The sequence below is a fragment of the Sciurus carolinensis genome, chromosome 16, assembly GCF_902686445.1.
Source record: "Sciurus carolinensis chromosome 16, mSciCar1.2, whole genome shotgun sequence".
Classification (NCBI taxonomy): domain Eukaryota; kingdom Metazoa; phylum Chordata; class Mammalia; order Rodentia; family Sciuridae; genus Sciurus; species Sciurus carolinensis.
In genome coordinates, this window is record NC_062228.1 from 4,183,625 (window position 1) to 4,201,863 (window position 18,239).

The window sequence follows — 18,239 nt, forward strand, 5'->3', positions numbered from 1 at the left end:
GAGTGAAATGTAACTTTTGGTCAGCGAGGGTGGTTGATGTGTTCAGAAAGAGAAGTGAGGAAAGTGTGACCATGTCGCAGGGGAAATAAAATCCTCACTCTTGGGCTCACTACTTGGGAAAGGCAGTTTCTTGCTTTCACTTGATTTTAAGAAAATAATGTGGACGTAGAGAAATGCTAGGGAATAATAAAATGCTGCTTTGATTCTACTTGTGCATTTAGTAAACCACATAACATATCCTAGCATGTTGAAATGTCCTGCAATTCAGGAGACAACCACTTGGGCTTCCGTGAGTGGACCTGCTTTTCTCTTCTTTGGGAAGGATTAGAAGGAGCAACACCATGGGAATACCTCCATCCTGATAAGGAAAAGGTGGGATGAGTTCTACCTATCCATGGGGTATGTGCAAGGTCCACTGCTGTTCTGTGTTCTAACCTTAGTGCCATCGCCTCTGTGGCTGCCAAGTGCAGGAGGTCTTGGCCTGGGAGTAAAGTGGAAGCCTTGCCCCTTTTCCTTCTGTATTTCCCCTGGAGATGGCTCAAGACAGCTGGAGGGTGAGCCTTCTGACTGTTATGTGGTATGCGGGTCAGGTTGTCTGCCAGCCAGCTGTGGGAGAGTGAACATTCTCCCCCAGTCCAGCAGCAGGAGGGCAGTGAGGTGCTCCAGGAGGCAGATGGTCATGCCCGCTGAAGCCAGAGGAGGGAATCTCGTAAGGTGTGAACGTGCAGGCTGGGAGTTCCAGCCCTGTGTGGGGTCATGCACTTGTGGAGAATAGTCATATTGTGTTAAAGGTGTGACGTCCCCTGAGTAAGCACTGGGAATTGTTCAAGAGAAGATCCCCATGTCTCGGGACTACGGACATATCACTGACTGTGCTAAATGTGGTCATCAACTTGAGAATGGTGCCATCTGTGAGTTGCCACCAACTTTCCAGCCGTGGTGACATGAGTAAGGTGCCCAAGACCAGGGGTGAGCTGGTGCTTCTGACTTCGCAGACCCATCCCCCCAACAGAGAGTACAGGGACCCCAGCAGTCAAAACTGTGAACTTCACTAAGACAAGACCGGCCGTCAGTGATGTTAGACACACACAGAAATCAGAGAAAAGCTACTGCCCAGGAGTTTTAACCACCAATACCCATTTATTTTAATGGAAAAAAATCTCTGCATTCTATATGTTCCAAAAAGATTTACTATTGAAACAAATACAATATATGGAACTCTATCTGCATAATTTCACTACAACAAAGACAACATATGACTTCTACTTCCTACAAAAGGCTAACTGAAAAGCATGGGCAAACATAGATTGCATAAGAAAGCGTGGGTGTGCATGTGCGCATGTGTGGTTAAAACCTTTAGTAAGCAACCGCATTAAAATATGCTAAGACACTTACCTTACCCTAGCTCGTGGCAAGCTCTAAGAAAAAGCCACAGGCTGTCACTAGTTTTATTTGATAGAAAAATTTGGTGTGAGCTCAGATGGTTCGTTTATAGTTTATCCACAAGAAGATAATCGTAGTACAAGCACTAACTTTCCTCTTTTACATGCTCACAGAATAAAAATCAATTACTTCTCATACATAATGAACATCTTTTATTTTCAGGTTTGCAAACAACGGTAGTCAATTCACACAAAAGGGTACTTTTAAAACTACCTGTATTTACTCTATTTTATGCCTGTATATATGAAATAAACGGTGTTTATGTGCATAAATGTATGTCTATACATGTGGGCATATACGTGTATACAAGATGGTACCTGTTGGCCTCTTGGTATGTATGTCTGACTTCCACGATGGCATTTGCAATTGTGCACACACCACGGAAGAGGGTCTCCACCATGACCCAAGCTGCCACAAAAGCCAGTGGGACTAAGGATTCAGGTTGCATACAAATGCACGTTGATGTCCATGAAAGAGTGTGGCAGCCCTCTCCTTGGCACTGGATGGCACGGTTTCCTGCTCTGCTCTCACCACCGTGGCTCAGGAGCACGGCATTTGGTGGTAGTGGGAATTAGTGGCGGTCCTCACACTAATGAGAAATGACTTCTTCTCTGCCCTGCCTCTCTAGGGACCTGCCCGCTGGTCGTTCAGCATCAGCCTTCAGGCCGAATGGGCTGGTGGAGATGTGGCTTTGGGACAGAGGTGACTGCTCCGTGGCCTGTACTTGTGCCAAGGTTTTGACTGAGGCCTTGGAGGGTTTAGCTGACTTAGCTTCTGCCCCTCTGCTTGACCTTTCAAGGAAGAACGGCATATCAAAACTAGGCTTCTCCTGCAGAGTCTCTCTCTATAAATACCGTGTATATACACAGACAGATACGCATACATATACAAATACGCACCCACAGACACAGCTGGATGTGAGGAGCAGTGGCTAGAATGTCAACACGTCAGAAAAAGTAGTCTTTGTTCCTGCTCCCAGAAGGTCAAGTTCTATGTCATGATCTTCAAACACTCAGGGAAAATTCAGAGGGTTCCATTAATTAAAGGAGAAAGGAAGATGCTGTCAAAATGGTGAAGTACAGACTAAGTGAAATAGCAAAGAAAATGAAAACCGGGACAATTGAGGCCTAGTTGTGAAGTTCAATAGCTGTAAACGGCAATCTTCAGATTTGGATAGGTTTTTTTTTTTTTTTTTTTCTTTTTCCTGTTGCTATGGAAACTTGGGAGTCAAGCTTCAGATGTCAGGAGTTCTCACAGACCTGAATGGAAAAGGCTCAGAGTTAGGTCGGGGATATCACAACTTAATTCAAAACATTTTAGCTAAACACTGGATAAGTGACTGACAAGCTATAACAAACACTGCACTACCTTGGGGAATTTATTTTTTCTCTCTAGCATGACATTTGAAGACAGAATAATGGTTCTGCTGGTTTATATGTTAAGAAGCTCCACTTGGGGCCAGGGGTGCAGCTCAGAGGCAGAGCTTATGTTTAGCATGTGTGAGGCCCCGGGTTCCATCTACAGCGCATGCGCGCACACACATGCACACACGCATGAGCTGAATTTCCTTGAAGACGTGAATGATGACTTCAGATGCCAAATCCCTCCTCTGAGACCAATGCTCACCATTAGCCTTGTTACCAACGAGCCTAGTCATGCACATTAGCACAGCGGTGCTAAATGCTGAGCAGGTGGACCTGCAGCTTAGAGACTGATGACTGTCCTAGTCACAGAATGGTATGCTCATTCCCTATTACTGTGATAACAAATGACCACAAATGTAGTGGCTTAAGACAACACAGATATTTTCTTATGCAGCTCTGGAGGTCACGAGTCCAGGATGAGTCTTACGGAGCTAACTGTTAGCCAAGTGTTAGCAGGGCGGGTTCCGTCTGGAGGCCCCAGGCAGAGTCTGTCTCCTGGCTTTTCCCAGCTTCTGCAGGTGCCTATGTCCTCCTCCTTCAAAGCCAGCAGTGTAGCTTCTTCTCTCTTCAGCTCTGGCTATTTTCATCATCATGTGGTATATATGACTGACTCCTCCTGTCCCTCTCGGGAGGACTTTGGGATTACATTGGGCTCACCTGACTAACCCAGGCCACCTCCCCATCTCACCACCCTTGGCTTAATCACATCTGCAAAATCTTTTTTATGAGCTAAAGTGAGAGTTTCTCTGGATCCAGGGATCGGCAAGAGGACATCTTTGAAAGTCATTATCAACCAACCTCAGGTGGGCAGCACTGTGTTCCCAGAGGGAATAAGGCATGGTGTAGCAGAGTTGTGGACTGTGAGAACGTCGCTCAGTGGAGAAGTTCACAGAGGGTGACGTGCATGTAGGGTGTGTTTAGCAGCCCAGTGCCCCAGTTCCCGCTCCTGGGCACTTTTCGGGCCCCCTGCGAGGGCTGGCCTAGTGATGGAGCCTGTTGCTCTACTCAGCCCAGCTGTCAGCCGTGAGGAGCTCTGGAAGATGCCCAGGTCCAGTTTCGGAATGAAGCATTTTCTTCTGCCCCACTCCCTGCAGGCACTTCCACGCCCAAGCGATTCCAACAGAGGAGCAGGGACTCCAGCCAGGACTGGGGTTTCTATAAGCTATGGAAACTGTCCTGTCTCCAGGCCTAGTTGTCCAAGCCCTCCAGACCGGGGCTTCTGTCACAGAGAGTCCTATGCCATCAAGAGAGGGCAGGGGAGGGGATCCTTCAGTCTGTGGGTGGCATGCACGTGGGCGCCGGCCTTTCTCAGCTTCCTGCAATCTGCCAGTCCTGCCTCTGCCCGAAGGGCCCCCTGGAGATGGCCTGCATTCTGCTACAACTTCTATGTTTCGATGTGGCACTTAGATTGGCACAAGGTTCGGGTCTCATCCGTAGCCAAGTTGCAAGACAGTTGTAAACTATGGGGCATTTTTGAAGCAGCACATGGGAGGAACGTCCGTGCAGAGGTTCCTTAGATTGGACACAGTCCTTTTTGTCTTCTAAGTGGTCACAAGCTGTTTGACTTCTCAGGCTGGTGCTCTGCCTCCCATATCTGTTTCCAGAGACCACCTGAGGCTTCTGGTGACCTTGGGGTGGATGGCTCTGGGTGTTGGGGTGCCCTGTGCACTGCAGGATGCTCAGCATCGCCCTGGCCTCTGTCCACTAGGTGCCGCTAGCAGCATCCTCCCAGACATGACGATGAGGAATGTTTCTAGACATTTCCAACTATCCCTTAGGGGGCAAATTGGTTAAAAATTAAAACAAATTTTGGACTGAATAAAATCCACTAAATTAGTCTCCAGCCCTTTGTTTTCAAATTAGAGTCTCCAATCCCCGTCTTAAGTCAATTTAGACTATAATGTAAATGATCCTACCTCCTAGCCGTGCTGAGATGATTACACGAGGTAATCTTTGTAATTTATGTAAAGCTCTTGCTTGCCTGTGCGTGGCACCTAGAAATCCCTCAAGGGTCAACTATCATCGTCCATGCAGTCAGATCACTTTAAAGGACCATGGCTCCTCCGCAAAGCGTGACTGGGAGCCAACCGCAGGCAGAGGACAGCCTGTGCTGCTCAGGTTCTGAGCTTCTCCAGGCTCTGCCTCTGCCAGTAACACACTTCACAATAAAAATATTAATGCACTCTGGGAAATTCTAGAAAAGGCAAAATTATCATTAGAGACAGCAGATCAGTGAGGGCCTGGTAGGCAGAAGGGATTGATAGCAAAGGGAACTATCTCAATTGTGGTGTGGCCGTGGGATTGTGGACAGTCACCAAAATTCACCAAAGTGTACCTTAAACTGGATGGATTTTACTGTATGAAAATAATGCCTCAATAAAAAATAAGAAATTTCAGTGGAGTAAAATGAGTTGTCTTTGGCTCTCCACCATCCCCTCAATACAGAGAAATTTGATTTTGGTACTTGTTAAAATGGTTCACTGACCTCCTTTTCTATTCTTGCTATTTCTGATTATTAAGCCAAAAGCAATGGTCAGAAGTTTCTGCACGAGTCTCTTAAGACTACCTGTGTTATACCACACCGAGCCATGCTGGAAAACTACAGATGCAGCCTAGTGAGCAGCCGTCTGCTGCTCTGGGTGGGCACTAGGGGAGGAGCCACACACCCCTCAATGTCATCAGCATGTAATTTACACAACAAAATCGACAGTAACAACACTTTCCGTTTTTTATCACCCTCGATGTCATTAGTTTTATTTCCTTTATTTCTGGATGTCAAAGAAGGACATGCAGATCCTTTGGTTCAGCTCTCAGTTGCAATAAAGCCATCTACACCTTCGTAATAAACACACGTTTCTTCATCTACTTCTATAAAGGAGGGGTCTGATGACCACTCCCGGGCTTCGTCGCTCACTAGCCCAGGGACCTTTCTAGGGGTGGTGTTTTCATCTCTGAAGGGGATCAAATCACCAAATCAATGAAGGAAATAGGGAAGAAAGCTGCCTGGCTAGGGCTAGTCTACTTGGATCTGAATCTTATCTGAGGGGAGGAGAGAACCCTGCTTCTTCCCACACCGTGTGACAGATGTGGTCTGTGCCTGTGTCCACGGGCATCTTATGGAGGATGCCTTAAAGCAGGCAGTGACTACTACCGGCACCCTTTCTATAAAGGCCTGAAAAGTGAGTGTTTTTGGCTTTGTAGGCCACCCAGTCTCTTTTGTGTTGGATTATAAATTTTATCTTTCCTCATACCGGCCTCCACCCGTGGATTCTGACGACCATTCTTAAAAAGGGGCAGCATCTACTTCAACCTTGTAAAGGGCCATTCTGCACGACAGGGAGAGAAGAGGGCCCTGCGGGCCAGTCACCCGCCTGGACACATTTTCATTAGCTCCAGCTGAGTGGCATCTGCAGGGAGTTTTGTGGTGGCCTGGGTTGCAGGCCAGCAGTGCCTGACAGCTCTGCAGGCTGGCGGGGCTAAGGCCCCTGCACACGTTAGCTGGAGCATTTTACGTGCAGAAACACCCATCGTACAGACATAAACCAGAGGCGAATGCTTCCCCTGGGATGAATTGTTTTGGAAAGAGATGTAAGAAAAAAAGAAAAAAAAGAAAGAAAAACAAAAAATAAAAACGGGCTCGTGACGGTGGTGACGTCCCTTTCCCCCGGCACGCGCACTGGGGTCAGGCCGACTTACACGCGAGACCGAGGAGTGAGAGGAGCAGGACGGAGGCGAGGCCCACGTGCAGGGCCCCCGCGGCGTTGCAGTCGACTTTGGAATTCTTACAGGAACACACTTGTACCCTGAGGTCTGTGATGTTGGTCATGGGTGGTTTCCCCGAATCTGTCACCATGATGGGCAGGTTGTAGTTGGCCTTGTTCAGATTCTGAAGAAGGCTTACCAGGGCGTGTGTATCTGTGAAGACAAGGAGGCCCCGGAGGGAGGTAAGACTTCTTCCACAGGAAACAGGTCTGGTGGCTGAACTCGCCATCGAGATCGATCGACAGGCCTGTGTTTGAAAGCACAGTCGTGGGGCGTCCCCATTTAAATTCACTGTCACCAAATCAAAGTACAAATCCAGTTCCTTGGTGGCAGTAGCCACCTTTCAAATGCCGGGTGGCCACAGGTGGCTGGTGGCTCCCCTACGGGACAGTGCTGGGATGGATGCTTCTATTGCTACAGGGTCTACGCCTTGGAGCTCTTATGACCGGGTTTGAGGGGCCACTGTCGTGAAAATGATTAAGTACCAGGAACTCCTCCTGGGTATTTATTTCACCTATCCAGCCATCTCCGCAGAGATCGCCTTCCACACTTGGAAGGCTCATGGGAAAACCTACCTACCGCTCCGGACCCGAGCAGGACGCCACATGCTGTCATGGAGACGGACACATGGCTGGAGCTTGTCCATCCTTGGCCATGACCCTAGGTGTGGTGAGGTCCACACATGGAACTGGATCTTTGGGCTTCCCCTCTCCTCCCCTAATCCCAGGAGTGTGGGAGGACCTGCCCTGACCACTGGGCCACACTCAGGAGTGGCCTCCACCTGTCCTGTCCCTGGGCCTGGGGCTCTTCTCCTTTCAGTCACGCAGACGATGACTATGATATTTTCCCAAATGGCTCCTTTCTGGTGCCAAATATTCAGAAAAGAAACTGGGGACAACAAAGTCAGTTTAGGAGTCTTTCATCTCTGAAATAACTCAGGAGGGTAAACGAGAGTGAGAACATGATCCAAGGACGATCATCCTCAGCAGGAGGTGACCAAAGTGACGAATGGCAGACTAACTCCGGGATGTCGAGAAGAGACTCCTGAATGGGAAAATTCCAGCTGGAAAGAACTGGTGATGATTACAGAGTCAGCTGCAGCCATAGAAACAAGCACGTATAGCCGAACCCTCGAACAAGGGGAGGGCTGTTTTAATTAAAAATAATCAGTGGAACAGAATTCATTCTTTAAAGAGCAATAAAATAGACTAACAGGCAAATAGAATCAATAGCATGAGAGAGGTCCTAATAACATGAGCTATGAGATAGGGCTATAATCACAGATATGAGGTTTTTTTAATAGAAAAGTCTATGCACAGTTTCAAAACATAATGAAATGGGCCATTCCCTGCCCCCTAACAATGCTACTAGTGACGTCAAATGTTGACCAGGTCAACAGCAGGGCAAGTTCATCGTGGAAGGACAGTGGATGGAGGGTTCATCAGATGTACTCCTGTCTGGTTTCTTTTCTAGAAGGTGAACTTGGTTCACATTTGCTGAGGAAAGTGGGTGAGGCACTGGAAAAGGGACCCCCCATAATCAATAAGGCAGATGATAGTTGATAAATGGGTCAAACGTGGAAAGACTGGGAGAAAGAGCCTTGTAAGTTTCATGAATGAGAAAGAAGGACATGGGAGAAGATCCCGGTGACCACAGAAGCCAAGGTGGTGGAGCCAAGCTGGGGGAGTTCTGGGCTGAAGACCTGGCAGGTTCTTGTTTCAGTACCCTCTGTTCCTGGTCTCCCACGAAGGCAGGTGCTCCCTGGAGCCTCTCTCCAGAGTGCTGGGGAAAGTTCACAGTTCTGTGTCTCTGGGATGGGAGACCCTGAGCCAAGAGACATGTGGGGAGAAGTGGCAGCCCTGGCCTTCGAAGGCTCAAGCCTGGGGTGACTGGCCAGTATTCTGTGCAAGGCAGGTACACAGGGAGAATGTGTGGAGTTCAATTAAAACAACACGGAGACAGGGAGAACCCAGAGCCACCGTCTTACAACTGGCCCCTCGGGCAGGGCGGGTTGCAGAGACTACAGATTAGTAAGGGAATGCTGGGAACGGATGGCACAAGAGAGGGCAGGAAGCAGAAGAGAAAACTTGCGTGTTTGCAGATATAAGAAACTCATATTCAGTATTTCTATGGATTGGATTAAATTGCTGGAGGGAAACTGTCCAGCTGGGCACAGTGGCACATGCCTGTAATTCCAGGGACTCAGGAGGCTGAGGCAGGAGGATCACAAGAATGAGGTCAGCCTCAATGACATAGAGAGACCCTGTCTCAAAATAAAATAAAAAAAATAATAGAAGGACTGGGGTGTAGCTCAGTGTGAGAGAACCCCTGGGCTCAATTTCCAGTACCAAAAAAAAAAAAAAAAAAAAAGGAAGCCAAAGGAAACTGTCAGTATTCTACAATGTGTGAATAAATTAAACCCCGAGAACCCAGAGAGTAGGAGAGGAAGAGTGTTTGGAAAGAGAAGCAGAGAGGCAGAGTTCCAAGCTGCAAGTAGGGGCAAGTTTCCAGCCACTTACTGTTGATCTTTGAGATCTTCCAGACTCTGTCGGGGACGGTTGGCTTGTGGATCTCAAACTTGAAAGGATCTGTGTTTGGGTGAAGATCCTTGTCCGATGCTTCCAAAATGACCACGCTGAGGTTCTTGGCATCGTCACAGACCTCGGCCACCGTGGGGTGGATGAAGGGAGCGTTGTCGTTCACGTCTTCCAGGGTTATCAGCAAGGTCCCGGTGCCCGTGGCCGGAGGGTTGCCTGTGGAAGGGGCAAGGCGTTTAGTAGGCAGCTGGCGAACCTGAGGGTTACCTCCCGGTCCTTCTGCAGCGCACACTTAGTGCATTTTGTAGCCACAATTATTAACAGTTTCAGGAAGGACTAACAATAGGTTGCACCTTTTGTATAAAGTGTATTGGTTTACCATGGTTTTTTTTTTAAATCCTATTTGAGAACCATTGATTGAAATTCTTCCAGCTGAATCCTTTGCATTTGGAATGTGGAGTTTTTGACCCAAAAGTCATTTAACACATGAGAGGCATTTCCCTGCTTCTCAGGTTAGGCGTTTGGTCTAGGAAGCCTGGTGCTTGTTACGGTGCGGCAGGGAGGCTGGGCATGCCGGTAGAGGAACTGAGGGTGCTCTGGAGCGGCTGGACCCCAGCTAGAGCGTTAACTACAGAGGGCGACGGTGGAGCCAGGGGCCTCCCCTCTTGGGAGGAAAAGGGTCTCAGGTGGCTGATGGGGCCAATGGGGGCTGGGGCAGCCAAACCTCAGGTCAGGACAGATTTGGAGGGCAGGTCGGTGATGATGAGTAAAATCGCGGGCTGGCGGCTGTGCAGGAGCCCTCGTGAGCTAACCTCTTTTAAAGCCTTTCTCCTTTAATGTTTCAGTTAGTTCCTGAACTGTTTATTCTCTTAGGGTCCATTATTTCAAGACGCCCTTCTAATCACCTATTTTTCCCTTAAAGGAAGGGTGTTGAATGTTAGTAAGACTCAGCTTGACTCTTAAGTTCACAGGTGCATTCGAGGTTTGCTCTCAGGAAAAACCATTCATCAGTAGTTTCTAATTTCAATTTAGACAAGTTGGAGTCAACTCTAGAGGACACAGCTTCTAAGTGTGACTACTGGGCTCTTTCCCGTAAGGATCCCAGGCACCCCTAAATCGGTAGCAGTCTACTGTGGTCTCGCCCTCCAACTGTCTGATGGTGAGGGCGCAGACCCGCCCTGTCCTGTTTGCTGCCTTCGGTGTTCCATAAATCACACAGCTACACAGTTCTGTGTCACAGAGTCGGCTTTGTTTAAATGATTTTACCCCCATAGGCGGGTTAGTGTTCCGAGCGCCCCCTGCGATGTCCGTTCAGTGGGGGAATAAACTGCCTTCAGCTTTGGACGGCTTTATCGGGTTGGAACTCTCCTAGGCTGGGCAGCATCTGTGATTCTACCCAGTGGAACTAGACAGGACCAACCCAACTTATGTTTCTTATCTTTACCTGCACTTCCTCAGACTTCCAGCTTAATTTTATCTTGTGTCCATCTAGTTTTTGGAATGCATGGTGAGTTCAGAGATGTTGAGTCACGTGGTCAGCCAGGTAGCATGTCTCTGAGCGAAGGTAGGGGACAGGACTCAGGCACACAGCAGGCAAATTGAACAGGAACGCTTTAGGTTCAGTCTCTCACTGACACGGACAGTAAAAGGAGTGGATATCGTGGCCTTCATGCAGGTAATGCCCAAAGGGGCCACGGCCGCAGCCTGGGTTGTGCTGAGGCGCAGCGGTTTTGTGGCCTACAGCTGTGTCCTAACGGGGGCCTGGAGGAACCCGGGAGTGAGGAGAACCTGGAGGACCCCCCGGCCCAGGCAGCTGAGGGCCGAGCCCTCCCTTGGTGGCTGTCTGTGCACAACTGTCAGGTGCCATGCGGGTCTGCCCCTCCACAGCAGAGTCTCTTGAAGGGTGGCAGGGGGGAATGTGGGAAAGGCCAGGTGGGGCAGGAGGACCTTGGTGGTCATGGGAACCTGTGCAGCTTCCCTGGGCTGCACAAAGCCACCAGAGGCTTATTTTAGGAAGGTTGTGGAACAATCTCAGTCACTTTTAGAAAACATTGATAGGAGATGTCAGAGGCTGCTGACAGGGTGGTGGCGATGGGGTAAGTGACCTGACGGGGGGAAGTGCCTGTGTGCTTAGGTGCTCAGCTGGGGCTGCCAGGGGACAAGCAGAGGCCGGTGGAAGCACGTGGGCCCAGATTTATGCTGCAGCCCCTCAAAACCAACACGCTGTGCTGAAGCGTGTAGCTTGGGAGGAGTGGGAGCTGAGTTGGAGGCAGGGAATCGTCTACGCACAGAAATTGTAAGACCTTCTGGCCAACTAGGTATCCAAGGGGAAAGTGCCCAATGCCTGTGGGGTGCAGCCCTGGGAGACCCCAAAGTTTAAAGGCAGATGGTGGTTCTGCAAAAGAGACAGAGGAGATGAACCGTAAGAAGAGGAAACCATCAACGGTTAAGTGCGGGTAACCCCAGAGGATGAGGAACAAGGGAAGCCACAGGATTCTTCAGGGACTGATCCTGGAGTCCTGGTGGAGCGTGGTTCCTTTCACTGGGGAGGAAACTGCTTTGAGGGAAACTGAGCGGTGAGTCCTGAGCTTCGAGGACAGATGCGCTTTTCTGGGGCTGGCAGAGATATAAATATATCAACACCCAGAGACACTTTCAGAGTAAACATTCCAATAAACCCGCTGAACTAGCAATGCAAATGGAATTAGTGATTGGAGGGATGGCTGTTTCTAACGGTGGCATATCAACTTTTGTTAGAGAAAACTCAAAAGAAATGCATAATTACTCTGAAGTTGGTTTTTCACTGTCAGCATTAGTCATTTGGCTAAATTTCTTTATTGAAAAATTATTTTTCTCTTTTTATTGAGCTAATTGAATATCTCAGAAGAATCCATTACATTTTTTCACTCTGAATATATTACAAAGGAAAGTCATTTGGTAGTATGGATGGGAAGGCATTACCAGCATTTGAAATACGGCCAGAAGAACGAGCCTTTCCTCAACATAATTACCCCACCGTCTTCGATGTCCCATGCGTTATTCCCAGGCCAGCCGCTGATGTCTTTTTTCTCCAGTCAGAAGAATGAGCTCCTTTCTTTGGGTGATGAGATAGAGACTAGATTTGCAAAATCCTCTGGGAAAGAGGTTCTTCCATGTTTTTGTGCCCAGGGTGGAGAAAAGTCACGCTTGAACCTCAGGTGAAATTGAGAACATGTGTGATGGTCCTTCACCAGCCCCTTTGGCTCCAAGAGTTTCTGGGTTAAGGAAATACGGGAGCATCCAAGCATTCTTCAGATATTTATTATTCAGCAACAGTTCCTCACTCCTTCACTCCCTTCCCATCAGCAGTCCCTGCCCGTGGGACAACTCTGTGACCAATCTCAGGACCAAGGCTTCCTTAGGGCAGTGCCCCTCCTGCCTGGACTTTCTACCTGAAGAGGGAAAAGCCTTGGTTGGAGCAAACCTGCAAGGATGGCATGTGGTGGAAGGCTGCTTCCCCTTCTGGGCCGCTCCCATGGGCTGTCTTCTCAGGGTGGCATTTTAAAGATCAGAGGGTGTCCGAGTTCTAATGTGGGGAGGGCTGTGACTCTTTGCAGGGCTTCTGTCTTTACAACGCTAGGAGCCGGAAAAGACCCTGAGGGATGGACCATTCCAGCCAGTGGGTCTTCAGTGGGGATCTAAGGAAGGCTGTGACCCCGACTCCAGGGGAACACACCTACCTTCACATGGGAGGGTTTCACAGACACCGGAAGTGCAGACCTGGGCTTGGTGCAAGTTCAGACCCCTGGATCACAGGTGTATTCACCTCAGGGATGTTGGAGCTGAGGCCTAGAGGAGTTTCAGGTTGGGCTCTGTTATGGTCTGGATATGAGGTATGCCCTGAAAAGCTCACATGTTGGCTAATGTTCAGGGGTAAATGATTAAATTATGAGAGCTGAAACCTCATTAGTGGATTAATTCATTTGATGGATTTGATAATTTGAATGGGTTACTGGGTGGTAACTGAAGGCAGGTGGGTCATGGCTGGAGGAAGCAGGTCACCAGGGGCATGGCCTTGGACTGTATCTTACCCCTGACTGCTCTCTCTCACTTTCTCTCTTCCTCTGCTCTCGGCTTCCATGAGCTAGCAGCTTTCCTCCGCCATGCCTTCTGCCATGATGTTCTGCTTCACCTTGAGCCCAGGGCAATGAACTTTGGAAACCCAAGTCCCAAATGAACTTTTCGGCCTCTAAGTTGTTCTTCTCAGGCATTTTTGTTACAGCAATGGAAAGCTGACTAACACAAGCTCGCATGAACTTGGTGAGTCCAGGCCTCCTTCTACAGACCACGTGCTATTTTCTGCGTCCTGTGGCTCAGCAATTATTATGTGGCATAACATACGCAGCTACTTGTAAGTGTAAATAGGGTGGCACTAAGTACACTCATATTGTTCTGCAACTCTCGACACCCTCCATCAGAACTTTCTCCTCCCATGTGGCAACTCTATACCCATTAGACTCCCCATTTCCCACCCTCAAGGCCCTGTTCTGTTCCCAGCAATACAGTTCTACTTTGCTCTTTTGTGGCTGGCTTATTTCACTTAGCATCGTGCACTGTGTCATTAAGGTTCACCTGGGCGGTGTCAGAATTTCCTTTCTTTTTAAGGCTAATTAATATTCCTTTTGTTTATATGTCCATGGGTGGATGAACCTTCAGGTTCCTTCCAGCTGTGGTTATTGTGAACGATGATGATGTGTGCCTAGGTACACCCAATCTGTTCGAGTTCCTGTTCTAATTCTTTGGGGTGTACGTACAGAAGAGTAACTGATGGATCGTATGGTGATTCTTCGATTTCAGGGGGAACGGCACTGCACCCTGTTTTCCACAGTGGCTGCTACTTCAAATGCAGTGGTCTTGGGTAAAGCCCTCTCTGCCTCTGTGACTTCCGTCCTGACATTCCTGAACAGGCTCAGATGTCCGGGGATCTGGCTGTGACAATCCAGGTGTGGCACAGGGCAGGCCAAGCCAGGGAACTGAGGTGAGGGGCAGCACATCCGTGAAAGAAGGTTCCGAAAATGACGGGTAAGTGTAGTCACGGCACACCAGGGGATCTGCGCAGTAGGATCTGCGCCATTTCAACAGTAATTTAAAGAGATTGCTTTAAGCATGACTTGATTTTAATTTGTAGGACAAAACTGAACGTGTGATTGATCCACAAGTCATGCAAAGAGTCTGGTAAAAATGTGTGCTGGGCTTGTGGTCGGAAGCTCTTGGGTGCCGGGATTTCCGCTGACCTGGCTTGGCGCTGTGAGAAACCCGATTCCCTCTGACCAAGCAGTGGAAACCAGCAAGGGATCTCTGGGTCGTGCAGGTTCTCCCAATTCCTGCTTTCCACCTGAGGGTTTCCCAAGGGGCACGGCCTCTCAAGGCGACCACTGGTCCTTCCCCGGCTGTGGCCTGTTGGCTGTTAGAGTTTGGCGTCCTGCACAGCCGGCTCCCTCCTCGCCGAGTCGCTTTGCAGTCCCTGATGGTGGCTCCCTCCGCCCTCTCACCAGGCCTTGCTCAGCCTTCTTTCCTCCTGTTGGGAGTCATGGGAAAGCCAGTGAGCACACGGCTGCTCCGCCCTCTTTTCTCTGGTCACTGGTTTCTCAGCAGAAGGACCTGCTTTCAGTGATGGGGACGACCTTAGCGGTTCTGTCGCACAGCGGCGCGGCTGAGAGGTAAAGAGGTGTTTTGAACTCCCCCCACCGTAAAACCCCGTCAAATTCCATTTCCAAATGATAAAGTGAAGGCTGAGAGGCGACCTGAGACAGCGCCTGCTGTTCAGCAGGAAGACCCCTTTCTGTCTGACCCGCGTCCAGGGAGGGCCTGTCGCTCTTGATGGAGGGCCCCAGTTGTGCCGCCCTGTGCTATTTATGCTGTGTCTCGCCTACAGTGCTGCCAGACAGGGGCGGGCACCCTTTTCTTTCCCATGGTCACTCTTTCTTTGACTAAATCAGTTCCAGATGGAGGATGTGACTTTAAGACCTGGAGGTGCCTTTGCTCCCTGGCCTGGGCACGCTGCTGCTGTCTTCCTGGCTCCTGGCCTCGGCTTTGGGCTTTGTTGCTCCCACTCAGCACTGACAGTGTGTGATGACCTTGGCATGTCACCTGACAAGATGGGACAAATGGACCCATGGTTTGATTTTGGTGCAGACAACTTAGCTGATTTCCTCCTGGTGAGCTGTGGCAGCTGCCCACAAGGTGGCTGGGCTCAGGCACGCTGTGGCCACACTCCTGGCCTGACCAGCTCCTGTGGGCCTGGTTCCTGTTCACCCTGAGGCTTTCGGGCTCCTGGTTTTGAGGTGCAGGGCTGGCATTTTCTATAAGAAGCAGGGTGGTATGACTAAGGACAGCAGAGGATGAACCTGGAGAACTTGAGCCCAGTTTTTGGTTAGGCCGAGAGAGGTCCCAGCGAAGCAGCTGGGCTGCTGCCTTGGGCACCTGGGGTCCTACTTCCCAGTTTTCTCTCATTTTCCACAAAAGGAGACTGGGGACTCAGAAGCATTGAGTTCCTTGTCCCAGGTGCCACCACATCAGCCAATCACCTGCTCAAGGCTGCTGCCTAATGACACATCTTCCCTTCCTGGATCTTTCCGGCTGCTCCATAGACTGGAATAACTGGCAATTGCAGTTATTCTGCAGCCTGAGCTCACAGCTTCAATGTTGGGTACTGTGGTCAGAGCACCAGGCAAAAAGGTCAGAGCAGCCTCTCTTGCTTCCCTTGCTGACGTGTCCAACGGGGTGCTGCCCGGTGAGGGGGGCTGCAGAGCTGGGCCCAAAGCAGCCTGGGTGGCACAGCTGTCCTGCATTGCTTTGATGCTGTGTGAGTGTAAGGAGAAATGGGGCAGGTTTTCTTTTTGTTTTTTAAACTCAGGAATTTTATTTAGAATCATGACCAAGCAGAATTTCCACTTAGCCAAAAAAACACTGAGCTTTTTCTGGAAGGTTCCACTATTCAGAAATGATATGCATAGGCTTTGTATATCATCATTGATAGACATGACTAATAGTATGATCCTAATTAAAAAATGTATATATGATTGGAAAAAGATTAGAAGGGAATATATTAAACCCCAAGTGATGACTCTCTCTCCAGGTAATTAACATTAAATTAATATCTTTTTCTATTTTTAATTTCCTTTACAATAACCACGATTGCTGTAATAATCAGAAAGGAAATGTTAAAATCAAAAGTTACACAGGGATTAAAGAATCTCTTCCCCAATTCTACTTTACATCCTTTTCTCTGTTTACTTTGACAATGACCTGGCTTTAGTAAATTCACAGAGCCACGCATCATCCCACTGTCTACGTTAGAATCGGTGCCGGGGCATGCAGCCCGTGCCTTACCTGGGGTCATGAGTGCGAGTGGCTGTCTGTGGGGTGGTGTGCAAGGTGAGGTTGCTGTGTGCAGAGTGGACTGAAGGAAGCCAGACACAGGACGCCCATCCGCGAGCTCCATGGAGTCTGGCCCTCAGGGTCTTTCTCAGTGCCACTATGTAACTGGGCATCTGACTCCAAGGCTTCCCTTACCTTGCTTGGGGGAGGAAAAGCATATGGTGGGGCAGATCTGTGACTCAGAGCAGGGAGTCCACATTAGGACGATGAGGGGGGACTTCAGCTGACATCTTGCTGGCTTCTTTAGGAAACTCAAGGTCTCAGTTTTGGGAGAACCATCAGGAGGTCAAACCCGCTGAAGAGGAGCCACGGTCCAGATGTGGGCTGCTGAGCAGAGGCTGAGGGGGACAGCTGGGGTTTGAGACCTGCTTGCAAGGGCAGGTGGCAGGGGCAGGGCTGTGCACGGCCCCCGGTTCCTCGTGTTTCTGTTGAGCCTTCAATCAGAAGCCAGATCTCTCACCGCATGTGAACAGGACTCCAGACACGCCTGCCTCCTTGCTTGAAGGCTGAGCGGGAGGCAGTCTTCTCCCTCAGCTTGCCTTCTGGATGGCTTCTTTATTCCTGGGGTTGTGTTTAGTGCGGCTCTAGCACCAGTATTTTCCAAATAATTTTTAGCCTGTGCCCCATAGGCCAAGAACCTCATTTTTTAAAATTCAAAAGCATTTTTCTATTGCTTTGTTAATAGAGAGCTTGATAATTTCATTTTAGAAAGCATACACATTGAAAAAATTTAATAGTGAACCTGAGAGAAAACAAGTTTGCAAAATGAATGCCAGGTTTCCCCATGTGGTAACCTGAGGTAGAGCTGAAGCAATTATCCACGTGGTTCGGACTTTCTATCTTTTAGAAGAGATAATAATCAGAACCTAAACTGTTTATTAATTTTTAAAATTTAATTTTTTGACATTGTTTTGTTTCTGTTCTGCTAACTTCAGAGAAAGTAATAAATGGGAAGAATTGATTTGGAGGCCATGTTTCAACATGACAGTTTCATTTATCCTCAGTCAATAGTCATTTACGGGGACTCTGCCTGACTGGAAATGCACAATAAACAGGGTACAGGCGCCTGCTTTGACAGGTCACGGCAGATGCAGGAGCAGGTACGTCAGCACACGCAGACTGGCATTCAGTTGAGGGGCGAGGTGGCGCTAAATAAGAGTTCAGAGGCATGGCACAGAGCTGCCTGGGGACCGACTTCGGGACGATGGCGTTGGAATGTGCCGGAAGCTAGGACACTTGGTGGGAAGCATGCAGATTGTCTAGGGGAGGAAGTGGTGCGGCTGTGTTGTGAGAAGCTTGAAGACATTATAGCAGGACAGTGGCTTTGATGGAAAGCAGGGCAGGCTAGAGCCGCAGGACTTGAAGTGAGGGGAGTGTGCACGGCCACCAGGAGGTCAGGACTGTGGTGTGACTGACGCGGATGGGCCTGGGAAGGCAGAGCAGAGGCTGGCTTCAGAGGCTGACCAGATATGGAGGACAGCTCTAGGGCGGTGGGTAGAGCCTCATGGAGCATGGGTTCTAGCTTGGGGACTGGGCGGTCGCCAAGCTGTTTCCAAGAGGGGCAATGGGCAGTGCAGAGGAGGACAGGGCAGGGGACACTTAGGCAGGATGAATTGAGTTGGTGTACATGTGGGATGGACAGTATTTTAATGCC

General features: G+C 49.3%; 1 protein-coding gene across 1 annotated transcript in view; it reads right to left on the minus strand.

The window, feature by feature from the left end:
• Positions 1-1,117: 1,117 nt before the first annotated feature.
• Positions 1,118-18,239, minus strand: part of Cdh13 (cadherin 13) — an 899,199-nt gene continuing 882,077 nt past the window's right edge. The window contains exons 12-14 of the mRNA XM_047528617.1: positions 9,149-9,382; positions 6,564-6,782; positions 1,118-2,702 (exon numbers count right to left, since the gene is read on the minus strand). Of these exons, the coding sequence (XP_047384573.1) occupies positions 2,695-2,702; positions 6,564-6,782; positions 9,149-9,382 (461 nt within the window). The 3' untranslated portion in view covers positions 1,118-2,694. The remainder of the gene's footprint in view (positions 2,703-6,563; positions 6,783-9,148; positions 9,383-18,239) is intronic.